At 43.6% G+C, this 26102-nt stretch overlaps 1 protein-coding gene across 1 annotated transcript; it reads left to right on the forward strand.

Moving 5' to 3' along the window:
* The first annotated feature begins 217 nt into the window (after window positions 1–217).
* Window positions 218–4521, forward strand: LOC146302812 (uncharacterized). Its single transcript, XM_084698442.1, has 12 exons — window positions 218–397; window positions 493–564; window positions 1114–1203; window positions 1477–1575; window positions 1729–1776; window positions 1902–1985; window positions 2176–2798; window positions 3393–3477; window positions 3613–3711; window positions 3860–3946; window positions 4119–4220; window positions 4336–4521. The coding sequence occupies exons 1-12, from the start codon at window positions 332–334 to the stop codon at window positions 4519–4521; spliced, it is 1641 nt and encodes a 546-aa protein (XP_084554568.1). The 5' UTR covers window positions 218–331.
* Window positions 4522–26102: the final 21581 nt, after the last annotated feature.

Below are 26102 nucleotides of genomic sequence, written 5' to 3' on the forward strand. Positions count from 1 at the left end.
TAAATTGAGTTACGAATGTAAAGTATTTTGAGTAGTAGAGGATAGTGTGGATGGACAAGTCTGACTAGGTGGAGATCAATAGTTCAACAGGTACATGCCCTAGGGGGGAACAAACTGTCCAGAAACCTGTTGGTTTTGGTCCAGATACTCCTGTACTGTCGCCTCAGAGGGGTAGCATGACAAACACATGTTGATTAAACATGTTTACAGACCCTGCCCTTCAGGGAAATAGGAGCCAAGGGTTGACTCTGGAAAGAGGGACTCTTTCTGCTCCAGCCTCTGATCTGGGCCTGGGCCTGGGCCTGGGCCTGGGCCTGGGCCTGGGCTGGGCATGGCCTCATTTATCCTGAACGCAGACCTGGAGCTTGTGGCTGTGCAGGCCCTGGACCCTGCTGAGGTAACCCACCCACACTCTCTCTAGGCCCCTTGGAGAGCCTTCATTTTGACAGACCTTCATGGTCATTGTGGTTCTCTGTGTGTTATGTGTTGCAGGTGTTCAGTGGACCCTTGCTACCTTGGGAATACAGCCCCCTTTACTGTGGTCCTGTGGCCGTTTGGACCTGGGTAAAAGCAACAACTTCACACACATATGAACACACACAGTTTATCTTTAATCCAATACACTATTAGGCTTGGTGGACGTTTTTGCTGGAATTGTGGTTTGCTGCAAATTTGCCTCAAAATTCCAGATTGTTCAGACTTGATAATTTGATGATGTCATAAACTGGGGGTGAAGTGGGTGTGTTCTGTTTTGAGTTGGTTTCCATGGAAACACAGTGGTGTGCAGAGGCTAATTTAATTCAATTGAAGGTAGTTTTACTCATAGATATATATCTATGGTTTTACTTAAAACATGATAAGTGTTCCATGTTCTTGAGTCCATTTACCTTCTCTCATAATTATGATTATGAGTTGCATGTCAGGCAGCCATGCAAAGTGTGCTTTTTCAAGTGAATAAAATAAATTATGCTGTTATACATTATATCAGAACTATTTTTCTCAGTTTAACCCATAAAACATTGGTAAAGTCAAGTCAAGTTAGGGTTTGGCTCCACGAGTCTTGAAGCGGTTGTAGAACACTCCTTCTCTCCCTTTTCCTCCTGACGTTGTTAGACAAGCTACTGTGGAGAAGCTCTGATGAGCTCTGAGAGAAACCACACCTTCAAGTTCTCCTGGACCTCCACCAGAGGATCTGCTTCTAAGGTAACTGAGACAACCTGCACACAAACACCTACACAAACTGTCCCAGCGCAGAGAAAACACTTCACAGAGTCGGGGCTGAGGGAAGTCTTGCACGTCATTTACACTTCTACATCCGGGGTCTAATCAACCCTCGCTGGGTCATCCTGGACAGTTTGCTGCCAGGCTATCAAGTGTCAACCACATGGCACGTGGATTCTATCTATTATTGCTTATCATTATTGTTATGTATGACCTGACCTGGTTGCCCTACCCCACACCCACCCCCCTCCCCAGAAGACAGAGATCCAGATGCGCAGCATCTGTATGGTGAGGGGGACTGACACCAGGCTGTGGTGGGCCATGTCACAGCAGAAATCCAGGCTCACTCCAAATGTAAGCTAACACACACACACACACACAGGTGCACGCCCACTCACTTATACACACACACACACACACAGGTGCACGCCCACTCACTTATACACACTCACTCACTCACACACACAAGGTTTGTCTGACAAAGTGCTGTCCTGTGTTGGTCTGCAGGGATTCCCTTATGTGGTTACCACCTTTATGGCAGTGAGCGGAGTTCAGGTGAGATGAATCTTGTGAGATAACCAGTGGGAAGTCCTGTCCGGGTGCACATGAAGCTGGACCAGATCAGTTATTCAGCGCTCTGTTGCTCATCCTTTTCCCTGTCTCTCCTCCTGTCCTCGCAGCTCATTGGCGGCCGGGTGAGGCAGTTCCAGTCTCACGTGTGCACCAAGACGGATGTGGACATCCCGTTTTTCGCTGAGCGCAGGGTAAGAGCTGATGACAGATCACAACCTCCACGTTCTTCATGAAGCTGATTCAGGCGTATATGAAGACTGCGAACCTCCTGGTGTTTCAGTCCTTGTTCATTTCAATGGAAGCGTGTGTGAACGGGTGTGTGTGTGTGTGTTAACGTGTGTGAGTGTGTGTTAACGTGTGTGTGTGTCTCCTCTCCACCAGCAAACTGATGTCTCAGGCATGGAGGCCAGCCTGGTGGTGGGTCCAGACGGCATCTTGCGCACCACGGCTAGAACCTTCTGGATCGCGAAGAACACCCGGACCCGCGGGGAGGAGTCCTCCCAGGACGACGACTCCTCTGATGATGACGATGATGAGGACGATGATGACTATGATGAGGATGAGGAGGAGGAATGGGATGAGGACCGCCACCGAAACTGGGCCCAGGACCAGGACAATGTCAACAATGAGGATGTTGACAATGATGAGGATGATATCTGCAATGATGAGGATGATATCTGCAATGACAATGAGGTTGTTGCCCATGATGATGACGTTGATAACGAGGAAGATGACATCGACAACGATGATGTCAGCAATGATGATGATGATGTCGCCAATGATAATAATGGCGTTGGCAGTGATTATGATGATGTCGCCAATGATGACCCAAACGTTGGCAATAATGATGTCAGCAATGATGATGATGACGTCGGCAATGATAATGATGACGTCGGCAGCGATTATGATGATATTGCCAGTGATGACAACGATGTCGACAATGACGATGATGAAGACGGCATAGCCGATTTGACTGCTGAGGAACTTGAGATTCCGTGTCTGAAGTTAGTCCTGACCTTGATTGGATAACTGAAATCGTTCCATTTGACACCAAACCATCCTGTATTCCGTGTAAAGTGAATGTGCTTTAGCAAGCTTTCCCTCATTGCTCCAGGAACTGTCCAGGTTATTCACTTGACTGAGGTATCTCTTTCTCCACAGCTACCACTTCACCAGCAGAGGCTTCATTGACCTCCCTTACAGGTTGACTGCCCTAAGACAGGCCTTCACTGTGAGTACCCATTAGCTACCAACCTACTTAACTAGCTCAAGGGAGTCAGGTGGCTGAGCGGTGAGGGAATCGGGCTAGTATTCAGAAGGTTGCCAGTACGATTCCCGGCTGTGCCAAATGACGTTGTGTCCTTGGGCAAGGCACTTCACCCACTCCACTTGCCTCAGGGGAATGTCCCTGTACTTACTGTAAGTCGCTCTGGATAAGAGCGTCTGCTAAATGACTAAATGTAAGCTAGCCTGACAGTGTACTGTGGGCACCTCTCGGTGTTAGAGCTCGCAGTGCTACCGGGCACCTCTGTTCTCTGTGTGAAGTGGCTAACTAGCTATGTTGATGTCCTCTCGTTTTCCTCCCTGTTTGTCACCAGACGCTCCTCGCCAACCCCGTCAGCAGGAGCTCCCTTTGTGAGGCAGGGCCTCCTGCTGGGAGGACTGGCAACAGCAGCAAACAAGGTGACCGATCGATTCCACTTGAGAGTTTCCAGTGTTTTGGGCTACGTATGTGAGCTCGCGTGGGACTGTACTCTGGGTGAGCTTGTTTTGACGTCACCGTGAGACGGGTGTCGTGACTCTGTTGTCGTTCTCCAGGAGGAGGAGCAGCTGTATCTCCGTTACGACGGACTGTTGGCCTACGTCTCAGAGCACGCTCGTCGAAGCTCCATCGCCCAGGAGCTGGCACTGGAGGAGGTGAGGGGAGGGGGAGGAAAACGCGCCTGACTGACTTTGTCGTCGAAACGGAGCACAGGCTTGAAGCCTCTCCTTAGGTCTCAAATGACATCCTTAGACTCCGACTTCCTAGATCCTGAAAGGCGACTGTTGTGGTGAATGTTTTCAGATCCGTCACCTGAACGTCATAGATGTGGTATATGAGCTGGTCTTGCTGGGCATGATGGAGGAGGGTCGTCGCCGGCCAGCCGTCACTGTGAGTGCCCCCCCCCCTCGGCATCTCCGTGTTGCGGTGACATTGTGATCTGTAGACACTGTAGATAAGGACATTAAAGTCAATGCTATCGTTTGACCCAGCGGTCCTCTCCTCCTGCTCCCGCCTCCCTCCCAACTGCCTCTCCCACACCCCCACACTTCCCCCCCCACAGGTTTCAGGAGGGTTCATGGCCCAGCTGTATGGCCTGCTGGAAGCCGTCCTCCCCCGGGACGCAGAGGAAGCCCGGGGCCAGACATACCGGAAGAATCTAAAGGTGAGGAGCTCTCTCTCTCGCTCTCTTTCTCCCACTCTGTCCTCCTCCTCCCCTCCTCCTTTCAGTGTACGTGTGGGGCCTCAGCATTGGGGTCTGTGCTGTCCTCTCCTTCCAGAAAATGCTCATGGACTTTCTGGAAGCCGTATTCAGCCTGCCTGCCGACCTCTACTCCTCCCAGCATCACCTGGTGGCCGGTGGAGCGCCACCTACAGGTCATGATCACCAGCCTGCTCAACGTCTAGGAGGACCGCGCCACCCCCCCGGGGGGGACGTTCCGTATCCCTCCGCCTTCCCTTTTTAAGGACGGACGTACCTCTCGTTTCTCCTCCCTCTTCCTCTCTGCTCTCTTTTCATCATAAAAGAAATTAAAAGAGAGAGGAAACGTTTGTTTTTAGACGGCATGTTTTCTCCGGGGTTTGATGCCTGGATGTAGGTAGAGGTGTGGACGATACAGTATCTAGACAGACGATTGGCTTAGAGAGCTTCCTGCTGAACTGACTCACGTGAGCCATGTAGCCTTGCAGGTCTCCCCCACGCACCCAGGGAGAGCCGCGTGTTTGTTGTCATTCTGGAGATTCTTTGACACATTTTACAGTTTTTTACAGTCGCTAGGACCCATTTCTCAATACTTAAGTCACTTTTTCAAAACTCTTCACACAGTTCTCCTAACCAACTTTCAACTCGGCACAGCAGTTAATTTCACATTCAAAATGCACTAAAACTTCCAAATCAATTCATACAAATCTCAAATCAACTCATTCTTCCATAACACTAGCCAAGGTTGACAGTCAACAAACATACTTTGTCACCCACAAAACAATGACCTAAAAATCACTAACACCAGGTAGCATTATACAATGTTGTCTTATGCAAAACAAGGACACCTCTCTACTGTTTAGAATTCACTGCAATATATGTTACTGGAATGAATCAGACATGATGCAGTATGCTTCAATATGTTGTATATCTTTTTTCTCACTAATTCCAGAATTCAACAATGTGTATACACTAGTGCTGTCAAACGATTAAAATATTTAATCGCGATTAATCGCATTAATGTCATAGTTAACTCGCGATTAATCACAATTAATCGCACATATTTATCTATTCTAAATGTCCCTGAATTCTTTTTGTCCCATTCTTTTTTCAAATTTTAATGCTCTTATCAACATAGAAAAGTGGTTCGGATTGCTTTGTGCAAATATTTTTTTTATTGAAAACAACATTGCAATCGCCTGGCTTTGACGAGGGGACAGAGAATTCGCATCAGCTGTGTGCTTGGCCATCAAGTGGTATTTCAGACTGGACGTGCTGCGATGATAGCTCAGTTTACAACGACAAAACACACAGATCACTGGTCTTGTCTATAGAACCATTTGGCAACTTTTTAAAAGCAAACTTTCCATTCAGAATCTTATTGGCATCCATTTCGGCATCTCGCGCTCGTCATCCACTCAAAACGTAACGTTAGCCTACTACCAGAGAATGTCTAATATCCGTAAACGGGCTCTGCTACTACTCTTTAGCCAGCTCGCAAGCCAAACGAGTGTTTGGCGTGCATTTTGTTTTGTTTCCGGTCTAGCTAGATCCGGTGTGGTGTTGTAGTTTTTCTAACGTCGGTAGTTGTTGCAACAGCATGTGAAAAAAACTACAAAGTTTGCTAGGCCAAATCGCGCGATAAAATAATTGACGCCGTTAATTGGGGTGTGCTTGCCTTCGGCGAGCACAAACCATTGTTATCTCACATATATATTATTTATTATTTATTGTTTCTTTTCGCCCCCCTAAGGATGCCTCAATATTTGGACTACATAGACAACGGCGATGTCAAAAGGTTTGTCTCGGTAGCGATTGCGTTGGTTGTATTGGGATTTACGTTCCATTGCACGGTTTAAGTAGAAATTACGTTTTTGTGGCGAAAAGTGAAGCTAACGGTGGCTAACTTGCTAGCCACAGTCACTGACGCCACTAACGTCACTAACGTCACGAAACTCGCGTGACTATCTCTAGCAGAACATTAGTTTCGCATCTGTTAACTTGGGGGATACTAGTCTGCAAGGCAGCTGCAGAAACGCCACAAACAAAGAGGCCAGGGTGATATTTAATCATTTTACTTTGTGATGTGAAACATAATTGTGAAATGTAATGTACAAAATTAGCTGATATTTATTAAGTAAGTAGGCCCACATCTACTTTCGGAAACGGTAGTCTACTATTTCACTGAAGCATTAGCATCATGACATTAGCCTCTGTTGCTTGGGCAACACATACTACAGTGGTCATGATGCATCTGTTTTTAATCGTTGAAATAAACATTCCTCACAAATACGTTTTTGTTGTAGGATTTATTTTGACATTAATAAACGATTTGTTGGTGAAATGACCATTACCTGTGGTTTCATATCAGTGTGGCGGCTCACTGCAACGCTGTAGCCTACCCGAGACACTAATGAGTAGCTAACAAAAACATCTCCACAGCTGTTTAGGAAGTCAAACGGCGACGGAACATGTTCGGCTTTCCCCTTACTCAAAAGTTTTTCAATAGGTGAAAGTATCTGACTACTAACCTGAATTTTATTGCCACAGCCTAAACTTTGTCAATGTCAAAACTTTGTCTGTTCATGAAAATAATTAATGTCAGCCTGCTTCAGCCTTGCTTTGCTGTGCTACATTGCTTTGCTACATTTCACTAGGTCTTGCAGCGCTGCTTGATTTACTGAAATTATTATGAAATGTTATGTTTTACTAGCCATTTGCCTTCTTAAGCAAATCACAGTATTTCCCACCCCTCATAGTGTAACTGAGACGACCGTAAATAGCCTAAGTCATCTTTCAAGTAATAAGCCCCCGTTGAAGTGTTGAGCAGGAAATTAGCTGGTCTGTAGAGATCTTGGGTTGGTGGTTTTACTGATGCAGAATTCGCTCAAATAAAATCGATAGACGTAATGAGTGGCACATAACGTGAAGTAGGCCTAACATTGCATTTTATTTTGTTTGAGTTTTAATAACTTGTCCAGTGCATTGGGGCAAGTAGCACTAGCCTAAATTGATCTTCCAGACTTGCCGTACAAAAAAAATCCACTCTTCCCGGACAAGCCTTAGCTACATGGCTAGACTGTTGACACAGATCAGAATCCATCATATCTTGGACACTCAAAATCAGCAAATCTTGCAGCCAAATCAAGTAGCCTATATATATAGGCCTTTATATGGCTACAAACTTCTGGTCGGTTTCTAGCTGGCTACTTGTTACCAAGTTACAACTTTGTTGCAGGGGCATTCTTTGTCCACATTGCGAGCTAACAGTGTCCGGTAATGATGTTGCTATAAATAATGATGTTAAACCGAGACCACTAAGCTCTCAAAGAAAATGTAAGGTCAAAGAAACAAAAGAAAGGTTTGAGGTTACTCTGAAAATTATTAATAAAATAGGCTTCTAATAATAAAACTGCTAAATCCTTCTCTAACTAGGCTCCTCTATCATGCATAATGAAACTTAACGTTTTTTAAGTAATCAATAAGCCTGCGCTTGCCCTCATTACTCAAATGATGCCGTTCAGGGCGTTCAAATTACATAATAGGACGATAATAGGAGGATAATAGGACATAATAGGGCAACCAACAAGTTGTTTATATCTGATTACAATTTAATAAGTTATCTAGCGCTGCATCTTCATGAGCTACATTTGGCCTCCTTCTCTTCCAACCAACCAGTATCACCTCTCCTCCATCTGAGTGATGCATGTCATTTTTACAAACTTATTATCAAGGGAACACAATGGTCAGAACTGTAGTCATACACTTAAATGCTTTTTGAAATATGTAAACACCAGGAGAGTATGGGCAGCTGGGGCAGCCGCAAGCACACCCTCACAATTTCCCCAGAACTTGTATGCTCTCTAGTTTGGGTTTGCGTTAACGCCGTTAATAACGCGTTAAACTGACAGCACTAGTATACACATCATCCACTGATACAGATACAATAGGAATGCTACTGTAATTTTCTGCATTTGGCCATAGGTTTCTCATCCACATCACATCTTATGTCATCAAAGGCAATACACCTAGGAACGAATATGCCTGATCCATCCCTGGCAATGTCCAGGCATTCAGCATTCATTGCGTCCAGAAGGGACATTTGATCATGTGGATGGTGGTCATAAACCTTTCACCTCCATAAGGAAAATAATGATTCTATGGGGTTGAGGAATGGGGATTACAGTAAGGTGGGAAGAAAAGTGACACCATTCTGGAATGGGCTGCAAACCGCTCGGTGACTGCACAGGAGTGGTGAAATGCCACATTGTCCCATACAAATGTTGGCTGATTTCTTCTCTCTGCATCCCTTTCCTCACCTGGCACAACCCTTCCATAGAGAACATTTTATAGCATTTAATTTTTTGATTCAAAATATATATTTCATTACAATTTTACTGTAGAAATGTAGCAAATTTCTGTCTTATTCAATTTTGTATTATATGTTATTGTTTTGAACTGAAGTTTAACAGTTTTGAAAACAGTATGTAAGCATGTGCAAATTGGCCTGTAGGTACATAGTTTTGGCAATTGTTGTTTTGAAGTGAGAAAAGAATGAATATAATTTGAAAGATGTAGTCATTGAATGCATTTTGTGCCAAAGCAATGATAAATGATCCTCAGTTTAGCCCACATATACTTATGTTGTGCTCACTGTGTTTAGAGTTTTGAAGAATCGACGCCATTCGTGGAGTTGTCATGTTACTGTAAACGGACCCTTCTGAGGCCCTGTCCTCATGGATGGTAGATGGTTAATGATTGGGCAGCCATACGTGGGCGCTCTCCCAACAGATACTGATGTAATGTCACTATCAGTGTGAAGCGATTGCACCTTTGCTAGCTCCACAACAAAAGGCAGTCACACAACAAACAGTTGCACTTGGCAGTCCCCCTAGGCGCCCCCGGAAATAACAAGCGCACACACACACATACATAAACACACCCCACACACCTAACCTCACCCAAGTGTGGTTCCAAAAACACGAGGGAGGAACAAGTTGAAATGTATGATGGAAAACAGTAGTTGTGTGTATTTGTGTGTGTATTTTAGGAGTTGTGTACCTTTGTGCGTGTGTGCGTGTGTGCGAATGTCTTTGTAAGTGTGTGTTTCCATGTGTGATTTTGTGCTTTGATGTGTGTGTGTGGGTGGGTGGGTGCGTGAGCTTTTGCAAGGGTGTGTGTGTGTGTGTGTGTGTGCATCAGTCTGAATGTGTGAGTATGGAGATCAGGCAGGCACGTACTGGCAGAGCCAAGAACAGAAAGATCTACATGGTCTGTAAGCTTTCTTCTACCCGGGTCACATTTACATGCTGATGGAACGGTAGATTTATGGGATAAAGAAGCAGAAAATCAATCTATTTCAGGGGATATCAAACACGGCTTGTGAAGAATGCTGGAAAAACACATTTCAGACCAAAGCCAAATTCATCCAATCGATAGCATATCATCAGAAAACATTGCGAGTGGATGTTTTGGGTGCAGGCTTGCTCAGGCTGTTGTTTGTGTTGTGGTGTGTTCGACACCTGGATGAAGAGGGCAGGTCCTTTCAGCCAGGAATATGTCCTCATCCACCAGTTATTATTCACAATAAATCTGCATTGCCATTACTCTCGGAGAAACAAGCAGAAATAGCAACCAAACGGAACCAACTAAAAACACCCTTGGGGGGGTGATTTGCATCCTGACACATTCTAACATATTCTCTCTCTGCTTCCCAAACTAAGGGGCCAAATGAAGGCAATTATAGTTGGATGAAACAGAGCTCCATTTATCAATTCACAACCTTGACGTTGTTCTTCACAATTAAAGACAAGAGTCTTGAATATTTCAATTAGAGCAGGAGTTAAGAAGGCTCACTCCTAGGTGCATTCCAATGGTGTCAGGAGCAAGATTTCTCTCCCTCTGTCCCTCTCTCCCTCTGATTAGTTTCACCTGACCCAGACTTTACCCCGTGCACTGCAAGAAATACACACACACACACACACACACAGACCTGCATCAGCACAGGGAACTGCAGTCAAAACACAATGCACAACCACGGCCCTGCCATCTGCGAGATCACAAAAGCAATATTCAATTCCGCTGAGGAGAAGGGGACGTGTTTGTGTGTGTGTGTGTGTGTGTGTGTGTGTGTGTGTGTGTGTGTGAGGTGCTGGAGAGGAGCGGTGTCATTCCTCTGGAAAGATTCGAAAACGCTCTTCCAGTCCTCAGAAAACAAACAACACACTGGGAGAGTGGGGACAGAGACACACATTCACATGGACACTGAGGCACACCACCAGACAGACAACATGGAAGTGCACAACACATGAGATACATTCTGCCACACCCACAGCCTACATACACAGAACCACAGGGAATGGTTTAATAACAGACACCGCCGTACTCTTTGAAGTATTCACTGTGAGAATGAGAATGACAGAATGACAGTGACCCCAGCACAGACTGTTCCAACGACAGCACAGCTCCCCACTGCATCTCTCACTGCATGGAACACAGAGCCAAGAGAGGGTTTCCCCTGATAGACTAAGTTAGACATGGCTAAAGATTCACATGTAAAAGTATGGTTACCTTTGTCTGTGTATCTCACACACCAGTACTCCTGATGAAGAAAGTGTTTTGTCCGTCTCTTCATAAACGGAGTGACTAAGTTCAGTTGAGTTCTGGATTTTAATAAGTATTTATCAATCTGCAGATTGGGAGAGAAAACCAGACCTCTGACAATAAATGACAACACAACACCAGGCTTAGGTCTCAATCATGTCTCTCTCCGCTCTGAAGGCTGGAGGACCATCTTTTATAGGGCACAAGAATGTAAACATAGATAGTGACAGTCAGGCAGTAATGACGTTACAACAGTCTCAGAGAAAGAGATTCACAGCTCCCAACACATGACCACTCAGACTAAAGAGTTCATAGTTGGAGCTCTCCTTATAGTCAAGACAAGGACCATTTAGCCAGTACTTTCTCCTGATCTCAAACATCTATTAACCCTGACACATAGACACAATCTACTCTTATTAATAGCAAGCTTACATGAGAACATACTAACAAGTATCCAATGACTAGTTCTCTTGATTATGAATAATGTAAGCACACAGGAAATCTAAATGTCTTCCACACTCCCCACTGTCCTCTTGGGAGAGGATAGAAATCGTCAAAAAGGTGAAACTAAGAGAAACATTGTATCTCTCGTCCCAGGTCTTAATTTTGAAATATTCTGATTCCAGTATAATGTTTATCAGTGTATCTGAACCACACAAACATATCCATCCACTGAGTCTGGGTCACAGCTGAGACTGACCTCTGACCCCTCTGAGAAGAACACAGTGACAGAGGTAGACTCTGGGCAGACCAGCAGTATATAGGATTTTAAAAAAATTGAAGAAACCTTGGGAGGAGCAATTCAGAGAGGGATCCCCTCCTCCAGAGACGTTTGGTAAGAGAGTGGAGCAGAACACAAGCTAAACATAGTCATACAGTGTCAATGGGTTTTGAAACACCAAAATCCAATGTTCGCTTTATAAACATTGGATGGGACCGGGAAACTCGCTGTTGGCCGTCATGAAGACTGGGTTCCGGAAGACGACCTGGTCCAGCGTTGGTAGACCGACAACCAGGCAGGTCCTGACAGCTCAAACCCCCCATACCAAAGGGGATGTGTGGGGGGACAGAGAGAGGAGAGCAGGGATTACAGAATGCCAGGAGCAGCTAACAGCTAACAGCTAACAAAATGTTCCCTGCAAGCTTATGGTTTATCATTTTGAGGTATCTTATATCTTGACATGAACTGAGCAACAACCAAGCAACATTAACAGCAAAAGAGTTGCACAATGTCTCGATTAAATATACAGATTCTTTAGTCTATGAAGGAAAAGTGTTATGAGTTTCCAATGCCCATCTGTGGACTAAAATGTTTTGTTAAAGTTAACACAGTTCTTCATAAATGTTAGAACGTGTCTTTAAGCTCATTAGTTGGTATTAACCAAACAAGTTAGTAATGAATGACCTGAAATGAAGGATGTTGTCATGACAAGACTACAGCCACCATGATAGATGGTGACTCATCCTGCAGCAAGAAGATAAGACTCTGCTGATGGGTTGATTTCACTCACCACACTCCTCTCAGCAAAGGATAAAATACACAAGTTTACACAGACACACAGATACAAACAAATGTCCCTATTTCATTCCAGATTTCCGTCTTGATTTGAATCATACAGTCAAAATAACATTCACATAGTATTGCAAATAATGGTACCATCAGAACACAGGTGAGACCCAAATGCATAAAAGGAGGTGTATAGTGTGGTTCCATATTCATGGTTTATGTGATGTACAAGGAGGGGGGTAAAACATCAGTCAGGGTGGTCAAAGGTCGTAATCCACAAGACAGACTGTCTCAAACCCAGTCCCCAAGATGTAAACAGGGGTGGAGGAGGCCTTAGTCGTCATGTTCACAAACATTTTCTCCATTGAGATGTAGAGCTGCAGGTAGTTCTTCTCAGAACAACCAACAATGTCCTCCACCAGGCCCCTGCACACACCACAACAGCAGAGTCATCAGAGAACTTGTGTAGATGCCAAGTGTCCGAGTTTTATGTGAAGACAGTGAACAGCAAAGGCAGACACCCAGAGAGATTGTATGCCATGTAACAGCGGTAACAATTGAATTTAATGGACCAGAAAGAGGAGTCAATAGCAGGCTCACAACACCAGTTTGCATAAAGGGATGACAAGCAAACCCAATAACGGAGGAACAAATCATTGCTTTCACACGTTCAATTCATAAGGTGGAATGTGTTTACATGCTTTTACCTCGACTTCCCTAAACGGAGAAAGGGAGAGAAGGAAGAGGGAAAGACAAAGAGAGGCAAGAGAGAGTGGGGGGGAGAGAGAGACTGGGGAGGAAATGTAGTGAGTGAGTGAGTGTAAGAGAGAGAGAGTGAAAGTGAGAAAGGTAGAGAGAGAGACTGATGGACTGAAGGACTTAGTACAACATGCTAGAAGGTTTTGAGTTTAAATCAGGTGCAGACCAAGAGACACACAGGGAAGCCAACATTTCTTCTGGAAACCCATTTGACATACCATACAGTACCTGTGCCTTCAACTCTGTTGATATTCATCATTGAAACTCACACCTTGTTCCCACCACTTTATCTACACAGTACAGGACAGCAGGGGAGGAAACCACCACCACCCCCCCACACCCAACCCCCCACCCTCATGTCTCCCCTCCCTCCCATCTCTTCTCTTCCACTCCCTCAAGCAGCACCTTCCTTCACTCGACACCTCCGCTCAGCTGAGAGGCCTGGTCGATGGCAGGCCCACGGGCTGCCAGAGAGAGGAGGGTCTGATCGATAGAGAAGTCCCACAGACCCACTCATGTGTCTGTTGGCCCTTTGAGTGGCTGCGTGGTGACCTGCCACGACCTGGGACGTGTCGCAGGTCCTCCCCACCACCAGGGGGACTGTAGTGTAGTCATGATACAACTAGATTACTAATGTAGTTATGAATTAACAAGTGCACTGTTATGTTATGACCAAAGCACTGAAATTTAGTTATGATATCCCCAGAGAACTGTAACGTAGTAACTTTGATATAACCAGGTTGATGTAGTGTATTTATGTTATAACCAGGGTGATGTAGTGTAGTTATGTTATAACCAGGGTAATGTGATGTAGTTATTAAAGTAATAGAAATGTTAAAGGTTTTATACATGAAAACTATTTAAAAGTGTTTACTTTAGAATAACCTATTTCTCCTTGAATGTTAAATGAGAATAGTTTGTGTGTCTGTGACCTCCTGTTCTGTAGAGATGCTGTAGATTTGACAGTCATGTGTTTAGCTGTGCTCCGCATCTGGTGATGCATTGCTGGATGTGAAATAGAACAAAGATTTTAATGAATTCTATGTATAATATGTAGATCTGTTATTTCAATAAAACCATTTGAAGATGTTGTCGTGTCAGACACCCATGTTTGTGATTGTGTGGGTTTGTGCATGTGTTGTGTGTGCAGTTTCAATTGAAAGTGCTGTTGTCATCATGAGGTGGTACCCTAACACCATTTATGATTCACAGCAAAGAGAATTGACCTAAAGATAAATTATAATTTCCTTTTACCAAAATAAACAACTTCAGATCATCCTGGGGCCTGTTCCTTAAATCTAGTTTACCGAATAAGCCAGTCTATTGTCAGGGAAAGTAACTGACTTAAGCCTGGCTTATTTGGTAAACTCACTTCATGGAACAGGCCCCAGCTCTCAAGTTGAGCTGGTTATTGATTCTGGTTACCAACACATTATCCCTAAGATGTGTGACTAAAGTTACAAACACAATGTCTCTTAACCAGTTTTACCCTGGTAATAACATAACTACATCACAAAATTCTGGTTATACCATAACGATACTACAGTTCTCTGGTTATTTCATAACTATGCTATAGTACTTTGGTTATAATATAACTGCACTAGATTATTCTGGTTATAACATAAGTGAATTACAGTGCTTGGTGATATCACAACTACAGTACAATACTCTGATTATGACATAACTACCTTAGTACTCTGGTCATATCATAACTACATTACAGTATTCTGGTTTAAACCTACATGTTTCCGGTACAAACACCTTGTGATGGACCCAACAGTGAAGCACGAGGAACTGTTGGTAGAATTATCACTTTATTGCTTCCAAAACAGGCACATGCCTGGACGCACAACCAAACTGAATGAACCGACCCCTCTACTGAGACCAGGGGCCCGTTCGTCGTAGGGGTTGAAGATAAGTTAATCAATTGTCCCTTTAGCCCGTTAACATTAGCGAGCTAACTGAGAACCGCAAATATCGGTTCGTCGACGGCTGATCCGCATCCAAATCATGCGGTTAATTTCAATCAGGCTAAACTTATCAGGGCAAGTGCACGAGCACGTCCTACTTCAAAAGGCAGGAAAGGTCGATCACCAAAACCGTGATTTTGTAACGATGGCGGAAAAGACGAAAGAGAGAGCGGTGATATTCTCGCCATCTGAGCAAACTATTATAATGAGTCTACGAAGACAATAAGCATATTATTATGGCTAAATCAAACACCGCCACCGCTGCCAGAGCAAGCTTGGCAAAAAAATTGCCGATAAACTAAATGCGTATTTTGGTAAAATGTATATGCTCATCTTTAGTGGCTTATTACCCCGATTAATCAGATCACATTTCTTTAAATGTGCCTGCTGGCAGTAGGCTTAATGGAAATTAATCATCGAATGAGATCTTGCTAGCGAAAATAATGATATAAACTCTTTCAGAATAAGTATAAAAACAAGGCCAAAGAGTATCTAATTGAGACGAATTAATAGACACTTATGAGGATATATGTAGGCCTAGCCTACTGAAAGCGCATGTATTAGGGTGATATCAGGTAAAATGGGCCACTTAAATCGTTTGGGACCATAATAGGCTACAATACCATACCTTTTCCATGTGTTTTTATGATCACTAATGACTGTTTTTAATAATCTTTTGTTGAAATGATGTAATAAAATTATTTAGGCCCTACAGTTCTTGAAACATCAGCTGTGCCAACTTTTTTTGCACAAGCAGTTTCAGGTAAAATGAACCAGCTGTTCAGGTAAAATGGGCCAGTGAAACTGCAAAGGGATATAGTAATTTATCATCAATTTTAATTTTAAACACAGTTGCTTATACAGCCACATAACATTTAAACTGCATTAAACAAACATGTTCATATGTACCATAATTTAAAAAATGACCCTGAAGCCCAGACTTGTCACTGTTCCATATATATGTGACGGTGTGCCCTCAATACAGCAGCCCATGCTGCAGACAGGACCTCTGGTTTGCGCATCCCAAGCTCTGGGTTGCGCTATAGAAAATTCTTAAACCAGTAAAATCCGGCCCTCCCTGCTGTCTTGGAGAAACCGGATATGTTGTTCTTGGCTGCAAAATCAAAGGCCACTTGCTGGACATCACATTTTGTGAAGGGAAACCCCCTATGCGCCAATGTGTTGAGGGTGGCAGCAAGCTCCCTTTCCGCCTCCTGTGGAAGGTAGGGCTTCCGCCCTGACACATGTTCACTGCCAGTCACCTTTCCACTGATGCGTCTTTGCAGTGTGGATTGCGGCACACCCCATGCTCTTGATAAGAGGTGCACACTCACTGTAATTCCTTTCTTCTCTCCCTCCATGTATTCATCTAAGGCCCCCTTCATCCTCTCCTCTTTCCACAGATTGTAATTGTTTGGCCTTCCTTTCCATCCCTGTTTTATCTTTGTATCCTTTCCTCTCTGGTCCTTGCTCCTCCTCTCTTTTCTCTCCCTCTCGCCTCTCACTTCCTTCTTGTTCGCCATACTCACTATACATAAAATATCTACTACCATTATTACTGTTGGGGGGGTCATGGTGTGACACAAAAAGACACCCTCACACACACATGTGTATGTGTGTTTGTGAGGGACACAGATGATGGCTCATTTTACCTCAGTGGGTTAAGGTAAATTGGGCCACCAAGAAAAACATCACTTTTGCAAAAAATATGTTAACATACCAAACTAACAACATTATTTCTGATTGATGCCATCAAGACAGATATTACGCATAGTTTTTTTATGTGCATGTTTTTTTTTTAAATAAATGTATCATCCTTATAATAGTTAACTTAGATTTGGTATGCCAGGCTACTTACCATGGAGCTTTCTGGTGCAGTCTTGTTTGAATTATTGGCCCGCCCACCATAGCAACCATAAAGCAATCAAATCCCCTGTTACTTGTCAGGGCTGGGACCCCCAAACCTTAAATGGCCCATTTTACCTGATGGCCCATTTGACCTGATATCATATGCATGTAGGCCTATGTGTAAATCCCTCTTTGATTTCATTGACTGGGACACGGCCAGGGAATATGAATTGATTCCTCAGCTGTTTAAGCGCCAATAGCGTACACTTTTCTTACAGCAACGCATGCTGCGGCTTTGCCAATGTTTTCTGCATCACCTATACTGTATAAAAATGTAGCCTACCTGACGCGAAAAACCTCAAGGCTATGCATAGAATCTGAAGCACAGTAAAAGTTTCAAGTAGCTTTATTGTCAATTTCTTCACGTCAAGACATAAAAAGGAATCGATATGACGTTTCCCACTCTCCCACAGTGAAACATAAAAAGCACAGGCACAACAGATGAGACATTTCTTGAAACATAGCGTTATTCACATACAGCAGCATAAGCTCATGCATAGCTTGCTGCGGCGTGTGATATTTGCTATGTAGGCCTACGGCCCGAGAAGGTCTTGCAAATAAATTAGTCCTTGTCGGATGAATCGATATCGCTCAAACAAGAACTCATCCGTGTGAAATAAAGGATCTTGGCGATCGCTAAGGTAATTTATCCTTTTGATTGATGCAGTAGTAGATGCATCTTGTTGAGATAAATAGTTTGTGAGTGGACCTGAAATTCCTGCCGAGTGTTGAGAGCTAGCTGGACGAGAAGGGACCCCTTAATCTGCGATTCATTGTTACTAGCTCTAATCAGATGTAGGGGAGACCGGGGCTGGTTGTCACACGGGTTGGTTGTCACAGAGCCAATTACAGCCACACTAGGGGGCGCTGTGTAAAATGGCTCTCATCAAATGTTTTCCCGCTCTTTTTGAGCTCATTCCTGTCAGCTTGGAAAAAGAGCAATCATTCCTGACACAAGAGAGATATTTCACATTTTAATAGGTAATAGTAATTTATTTTTGTTTAAAACTTCTTCTGTAACTTAGTACATTTAGCCTATCTTAATTCTGAAACTTTTGTTTAAGAATGGAAGGAAATAGCTAGAGTTTCAGTAAATGTATCAGATGCTAGGTCAAGCTATGTGGTTGCTAGCCAAACTTTTACCCCAGAAGTTCAGATGGGGCTGGTTGTCACATTAGTATGGGGGTTGGTTGTCACAGTGTGACAGTGTGACATAGTATTTCAATGGAGGTTTTTGAAAGCATAGTCACACTTTACTTGATTTTTGTTGGCAGAAAAATGGTGAGGAAGTTTTAAAAAAAGACCACAAGAGGGGAGACTACCCCAGATGTTATGCTGGAGGCAGTGAGACAGGTGAAGCAGCAGGGGAGAAGTATCCGAAGTACAGCAGCAGTGTTTGATATAAATTACAGAACGCTGGCTCGATACTGCAAAACCATGAGCAGTGAAGACATAGAAGGGAGGCATGACAAACCTGTTCGTGTAAGTTACCTAAAAAATAGGCAGATTTTCACAGACCACCAAGAGGAGCAAATAGCTACATATTTAATACGGGCATGTGAAATATACTACGGTCTCTCACCAAAGGAAGTTCGAAAACTTGCATATCAATATGCAGTTGCTCAGAACATTAAAATACCACAGCCATGGAGTGAGTGCAGTATTGCAGGTGCAGATTGGTTTTCAGGCTTTTTGAAACACCACCCAAGCCTCTCCATTCGTGCCCCACAGCCTACAAGCCTTGCACGAGCAACCAGCTTCAATAAGGTGAATGTTGAGTCTTTCTTCAATAACCTGACAGAGGTCATGAAAAGACATCAGTTTGGACCAAATGATATTTGGAACATGGACGAGACAGGTGTGACCACTGTTCACAAGCCAGACAAGGTAGTGGCTCAAAGAGGTCACAAACAAGTGGGATCTCTCACGTCTGGAGAGAGGGGAACACTTGTGACCGTAGCTTGTGCTGTGTCAGCAATAGGAAACAGCATTCCCCCCTACTTTGTGTTTCCAAGAGTCAACTTCAGGGACCACTTCATCAACAATGGCCCACCTGGATGCAAAGGAGGTGCAAACCCATCCGGTTGGATGAAATAAGAGAATTTTCTGGAGTTCTTGACCCACTTTGTTACACAAACAAAATGTAGCAAGGAAAAAACCAGCATTACTGACCTTAGATAACCATAACTCTCATTTATCAATCGACGGCCTAGACTACGCCAAAAGAAATGGCTTGGTGATTCTGTCCTTCCCCCCTCACTGCTCCCACAAACTGTAGCCACTGGACCGGACAGTGTATGGGCCCTTCAAAAATCATATAAATTCAGCGAGTGATGCATGGATGGTAAGAAATCCTGGCAAGACAATGACTATTTATGATTCCTGGAATTGTTGCCCTTGCTTATCCAGTTGCTGCATCACCTGTGAATATTCAGGCAGGTTTTAGAGTCACTGGCATCCATCCCTTTAATAGGGATGTTTTTGACGAGTCTGAGTTTTTGCCATCATTTGTCACAGACCGTCCTGTGCCCATCCAGCCAGCTTTGCCCCCTATCAGCAGCACACAGCCCCCAGACCATCCTGGACCTTCCACACAGCCCCCAGACCATCCTGGACCTTCCACACAGCACCCACACCATCCCGGACCTTCCACACAGCCGTCAGACCAGCCTGGTCCGTCTCTGGCTCAAAGTCCAGAGGAAATCCGCCCTCATCCGAAAGCTGGACCAAGGAAAACAGCACAAAAGAGAAAAAGGAAAACTATGATTTTAACAGACACACCAGTTAAGGATGACCTTGAGAGGGAGAAAGCCACTGCACAGGCAAAAAAGAGAATCTTCCCACAAAAAAGGTCAAAAAAATCAAATGTTCAGTTTTCCACTAGTGTGGAGAAGGGAAAAAAGAAGGCCAAACAAATGGCAAAGCTTCTTGAATCCTCTGATGAAGAGGAATGTTTTTGTCTTGTGTGTATCGAGCCCTTTTCTAACAGCCGACCGAAAGAAACATGGCTACAGTGCGTTATGTGCAAGAATTGGGCACACAAAGAGTGCACCCCTTATGGAGTCTCCAACTACATCTGCCAAAACTGTGATTCTGACTAAGATACACATTTACTAGCCTAATTTTAAAAACATTCAAATTAGTAAACCTAAAGCTGCCTACAGACATGTGATTTCACAAAGATACAAAGCTAATTTACTCTAAAGCACTTACTTAGAAGAAACCAGGCTATTGTTTGAAAATGTAAATAACTGTGTTCATACATAAAACTTGTTTTGAATAGACTGTTTTCTTTCTTTAGGGCTGTAATACAAATAATACACAATTTGAATGAAATTAATTGGTTGCGTTTTGTAATCCATTTATTACCAAAGTTGTTCACATTTTATAATATTAAAAGCCTTAATATTTCCATGCCTGCCTCTTAGAGTCTATCTGTGGATAAACACAATGGGATTGAAACACATTTTGCAGAAACACATTACACCTTGTGTTAAGAATATTTGTAATTGTTTTGTGTGAAAAGGTTAAGAACATATTAATTTATTGTTGCAAATATCATTGCAATTGACTGTGACAACCAACGCCACCCACACTTTCTCAGAGTGTATTTTGTGGCTTATTACTTCATGTAAAAACATGTTATGCCAATAAAAGTGAAATTAATTCACACCCAAGACCTTAAGCTTTGGACCAATAATAACATGTGGCTTCTATAGTTTACTGGTGCTGAGAAATACTGGCAAGAGTAAAAAGTGTGACAACCAGCCCCGGTCTCCCCTACTGGCTAATAAGAGAAGACTAACTTTGTATGCCAACAAACACCGATAGCGAGAACTAATTTGAAAGACTACAAACCAACGGACTTCTGGTTATGATACACATGCTCTCTAGCTAGCTACAGTAAAAGTCTTGCTTAGCTGTAAGTTAGATCAGGGGTTTTCAAAGTGGGTGCCGCGGCACCCTGGGGTGGCGTGATGCATGCTCAGGGGTGCCACGGAATGGCCCAAGGCTTGATCATAAAACTTTTTTTTCACTTTATTGATATTATACATATAAAAAATGTAGGCTATTTGCGGCACAAACAACAATCGGCTACAGTTCACAGTTGATTCAGGGCTTAACGTCAACAACAGTTCTTTCATTGATTTAGTTTGTTATTCCATATTGACAGCATCTAGGCTACTAGGCCTACTGCATTAATCAAAAGGATAAATTACCTTGTGATAAGATCATCAGCACAAGTGTGGATGATGAGAGTAAAAAGAAAGTAGGCTATAACTGCATGGAGACGATAACTTTAATGATTATTATCGAAACAGCAACAAGGTATTGTCAGGCTGGTGGAGAGATGACCAGGGGCCTGTACTACGAATCAAGATTTGGTGTTAGCGAGGTAACTTCAGGTTCAAACCAGGGTTTTCTGTACTACGGCAGTGGGTCACTTGTTACCGGGGTCGATCACCATGGTAACACATGCTGAACGGCTAACCTGGTCGGGAGCAGGTTAAGTTGGAGATCAGAGATCAACCGGTATAAAAACCCCGCACACTAACTCATTCTTGACGATAATTGGCAGTTGGCGCCGATAATGGCTGCCTAGGTAGGCTCTCCTGCCAAAGAAAATTCCTTGTCTGTGCAAACTTTCATGGCGAATAAACACCAATTCTGATTCTGATAATGTCGTCACCGTTCATAGAAGAAATATAATATTTAGAGACTGACAAAACCCTTTTGCATTCCCTCATGAGTATCTTCCTGAAAGATATAGGTTCTTAGCAGAGGGAATTACGTATATTGCCAGCTTCTTGAGCCGTATGTTGCCAATGCGACACATTGAAGCTGTGCACTCACAGTCCCACAGACTGTATGCATAGCGTTTCGTTATTTCGCTATGGGTACTTTTATAGTGTGGGTGATGCAAGGGCATAGGTTTGGTCTCAGACTTGGTGGGGACATCCACCTATCACCCCCCCCCCCCCCCCCCCCCCCCGGAGCGTAAATCAAAATGACATTCGGTATACTAGGCTATCCTTAAAGAGCTAGAAATTGCACTCTCCAAAAAAAGAGACTGTGATAATGAGACTGTAATGCTGAACAACAAAATGTTTTATTATCACAAACCTCACTTGAAGCCCTGATGCTGTTTCCTCAGCCTGCTCTACATCTGGAGTGTTTTCATCATTCGTCTTTCCTGTATACAAAATGATTCATTCATTTTGTAGCCTATCCTATGGCTAGCAAGTTTAACCCTCCTACCATATTGTATACAGTGTTATTTGGACATTAATAATCAAATAATGATTCATTATATTTGAATAACCAACAGTGTTAACTTATTCACATTGCCAACTGTTTTTTCCAGCACCTGTCTAGCAATGCAGTGACAGTCCATCAACTGTGAATTTGTCCGAGGCTAGACTCCTAACCTTGGTTGACAGATTAGCTACAAAAGCTAGGTTTAGCTCTAACAATACCCTGGGTAACATATAATATCACCAGTTAATAAATGCTTAAATGTTAATACTTTTTCCACAGTAGAATCTGCATTTGAAAGCCTGGTCACTACCACTGCTAGTATGGCTTGTTATTTCGCCTGACTTATACTGCTTTTTGAAAAAGCTTCGTATGTCCCCTTTCTTCTTCTTGGGTGGAGGCATTTCTACAAAGCACAAAAAGGGCAAACATGTACATGCTGAAGGGCAAAGGGAATATTAAAATGTGTTACTCTGGCCTTTTATATATGTATTGTTGGCAGACAGCCCTAATAAGTTAGCTGTACCGTTGTCGCCGACACACCCACTAGCTTGTCAGCGACTGCAAGTACAAGCAAGCAAAGTAGCATGTGCTCCCTCCCTTTTTGTAGGTCCAATCAGCGAACTAGGGAGTGGCTGAGAACGATGACGTTGATGTTGTCCGCTAGTTTGAGTTGTAGTTCAGTCATGGCGGCGGAGAAAGATGTGAGCGAAGCTATTCGGTCCGTTGTGGCAAAGCTGCCGAATATCCATAAATTAAAGTCGGAGCAAGAACAATCCTTGCTGAGTTTTGTTGGTGGCCATGACGTTGTGGCCCTCCTCCCCACGGGGTTCGGGAAAAGTTTGATTTTCCAGCTATGGCAGCTAGCTTCGTCACAGTAGGGGTGAAAGAGTTGGCTAAGACGAACGCTTGCGATTGGTTATGGCAGATCAGAGTGGCTCTGGGCAGATCCAATAGTTTTAAACTTCAACAGAGGACCCGCCTTCAAGGAAGTTAACGTTTGTCAATGGAGCGATCCCAGACCCTCTGTACAAATGAAATGTACGAGGGTCTGGTTAGGACCAGGCTAGATGCAGAGAACCTGAGCAAGAACTCGGTCTGCCACGCAATTTGCAACAGATTTTCTTTAATGGCTGTTGCCACCATATTCTGATTAATGTAGTGATTAGATGATAGTGATAGTGATAGATTTCCAAAGTGCCCTTTGTAAAAACTTTGGACTCTAATATGTTGTCCATTTGACTATTACAAGGTTCATTAGTTATACCTTGTGTCTTTGTCTTGGCTTTGAAGTGGAGGCTCTAGGCTCAGGGGGAGGAAGACATTCCTATTCCTGCTGAGTTTAACACCATAGCAATTTAATCAATTAAGTCATATTTGAAATTAGCACTTTAAGGACTTGTGTATTATGTTGGAGACCACCACCATCAGTTAGTCACCACAGACACTTCAATTACAGCCACACGTTGACACACTCTCACCATCTGTGTTGCAAGTGGTAAACACAATAATTGTTGAATGAACATGGTCACATTACTTGATTACTTGAAACATACATATGCCTGGGCTTCCAACCTGCTGCCACCAGGGTCTGAAGAAATTCCCCCTTCCACTCCTTCCATCAGGGGCGGTTTTAGGCACGGGCAGACCGGGCAGCCGGATGGGGCGGCATTTTTTCATGTCACGTGGGGGGCGCACGAGCATGAAAAAAAAAGAAATCTCTGCGCGGTTTTCTCTTATCGATCATTTCAGTTTGTGGGGAATTGGCATATTGGCGCCCCCTTCAGGCAGCTGCAGGAACCCCTGCTTGCCGTGCAGCAGTTTCGTTTTCGTTTGTCGCAGCCAGGTAGTAGCGGTGCTCGTTCTGAGGACGCTGTCGGGGGGTGGCTGACGGGGTAGGGGGCGGCACACTGCCACTGCCTTCCATCATGGGGTGACCCTGATAGATATCCTAAAAAAGGGACTAGTTCAGGCAATTCAGCCTTGTACCTGTTGGCCTTAAAATAAGTATTGGCTTACCATTTTGAATTATGTTTTTATTTTTTATTTGCTCCCACAATCATTTGCCACTGCACGGTTGCAACTAAAATAACACAGCAGCAAAAGTTTAATGTTGTGGAATGCACACGTGTAATTATGATCACATCTTCAATAAGTCATGTAGCTTACGCATTTACAGCGTCTGCTATTTTCTGCCAGATTGGCAGCAGCGACTTTGTTGAATTTTGCCTATATTATGTCTGTATTCCTGATATACTTGTATTTCACGCTGGAGGATTAAACAAAGTTTGTAAGATTATTGTCTGCTCCTCCTGCGTGAAATATGCGGCTCTTGTTTCTTCCATGTTTGCGATTGGACATACGGTGCAATCACCGCCCCTTTATGTGAACGCGCACGTCTCTATATTGGAAAGATCTGGGTTGAATTAGAGAATTGATAACCGCCGTCGTAGTAGGCTACTGCTTATCGTGATTGCGATTGTTAGGCTTCGCGTAGCCGGGTAACTGAAAGTAATCCAGAGCATGTTGATCTTGATTCGTAGTACAGGCCCCAGGTTGATGTTGCATTGACATGGCTGGTAAGTGGGTCTGTGGAGAGTTGGAGAGGCTGTAATAAACAATTATATGGAATGTCAATTCTCCCAAATTACAGATTTTTTTATAAATATTTTCAGTTAAGTAGCACCCGTTTGTTTAATTTTTACATTAAACACATTATATGAACTTACTGTTTGTGTAAGAGTGATGGTGAGGCTAGTGGAGTGATGCAGCTAGTGATGCAAAGGAGAGGCTTGTGGTGTTTGCCGTTCCTGTAAGCGGTGGAGTGATGACGGAGCTGGTTAGTGGGGCTATTGATGGTGAGGCTGTAAGATAAGGATAGAATGATGTCGGATATTAGTATGTAAATTGACAGTTACCACAAACAAACAATTTTGCATTTTCTGAAGTAGATGAAGCAGATATGTTGACCTTGGTCCTGGGAATCCACATACCTATAGAAGCTGAAATCAAGGTAGGTTGTGGGACATTTGTTGATGCAAAAGTCAGACCGAGTACCTCCATGGCAACGATAAAAGTGTTTGATGGTGGCCTGGTTGTTGTAGGCCTAGATGTTGCTTGGCTTTGCTGGTTCTTCTTTGCTCTTTTTGTCTGGCTTTTGCTTCCAAGATGACCGTCTTTTAAGAGCCCTTTTTCTTTCAGTCCGTATGTGCTTTGCTGCGATTCTCAACCTCAGCCTGATGTATCTGTTGGTAAGTTTTTTTTTGTACATCATGACAGGAGGGAAGCCTGCAGTCAATCACCATAGCTTCCTACTCCAGCACATCCATAATTTTGGAGATCCATGAGGGAGGCACTGGTCCTGGTTCGGAACAGCTCCTCAATTTGCCGGACTAGGTCAAAGGCCTCTTGCGACGGCCGACAAAGTGCACCAGGTTTGAATTCCTTCAGCTTCAGTAAAGTACTCTCCTTCAGGTTTGTCAGCATTGTGATCAATTGCTTTTTTGCATTCATTACAAATGTTGTAGTATTTGTTCACTTGATTTACTATGTATCTTGTCGGATGTCACAGTCTTTGTGACATACTAAAAATTATCTAACCTTTATTGGTCCTCTTTTTGTTGTCCACCATGGGATCTCAAAGCTGTGTTTGAGTTTTTACACTTCAGCAGTCTAATGTGGAGTCACAAGGCTCCAGAAAATGAGGTTCTGCTGTGTGCTCTTATTCCATTCTCATACAGTCCGGGTTGTCATTGAAAAACTTATTATGGATGCGACAAATTTGCAGAATTTGCACTGCATGCAACTGAAGGAGCAAGAAGTAAACCAATTGGTTGAACAATT

Source organism: Hypomesus nipponensis, chromosome 1 (genome assembly GCF_054491055.1).
Source record: "Hypomesus nipponensis isolate SF chromosome 1, ASM5449105v1, whole genome shotgun sequence".
NCBI lineage: Eukaryota > Metazoa > Chordata > Actinopteri > Osmeriformes > Osmeridae > Hypomesus > Hypomesus nipponensis.

Coding starts and splice junctions, on each gene's coding strand:
- LOC146302812 (XM_084698442.1), top strand. CDS start 332: ATGGCCTCATTTATCCTGAACGCAGACCTGGAGCTTGTGGCTGTGCAG. Junction 1,204..1,476: donor CCAGAGGATCTGCTTCTAAG/GTAACTGAGACA, acceptor CCCCCTCCCCAG/AAGACAGAGATCCAGATGCG. Junction 4,221..4,335: donor CATACCGGAAGAATCTAAAG/GTGAGGAGCTCT, acceptor CTCTCCTTCCAG/AAAATGCTCATGGACTTTCT.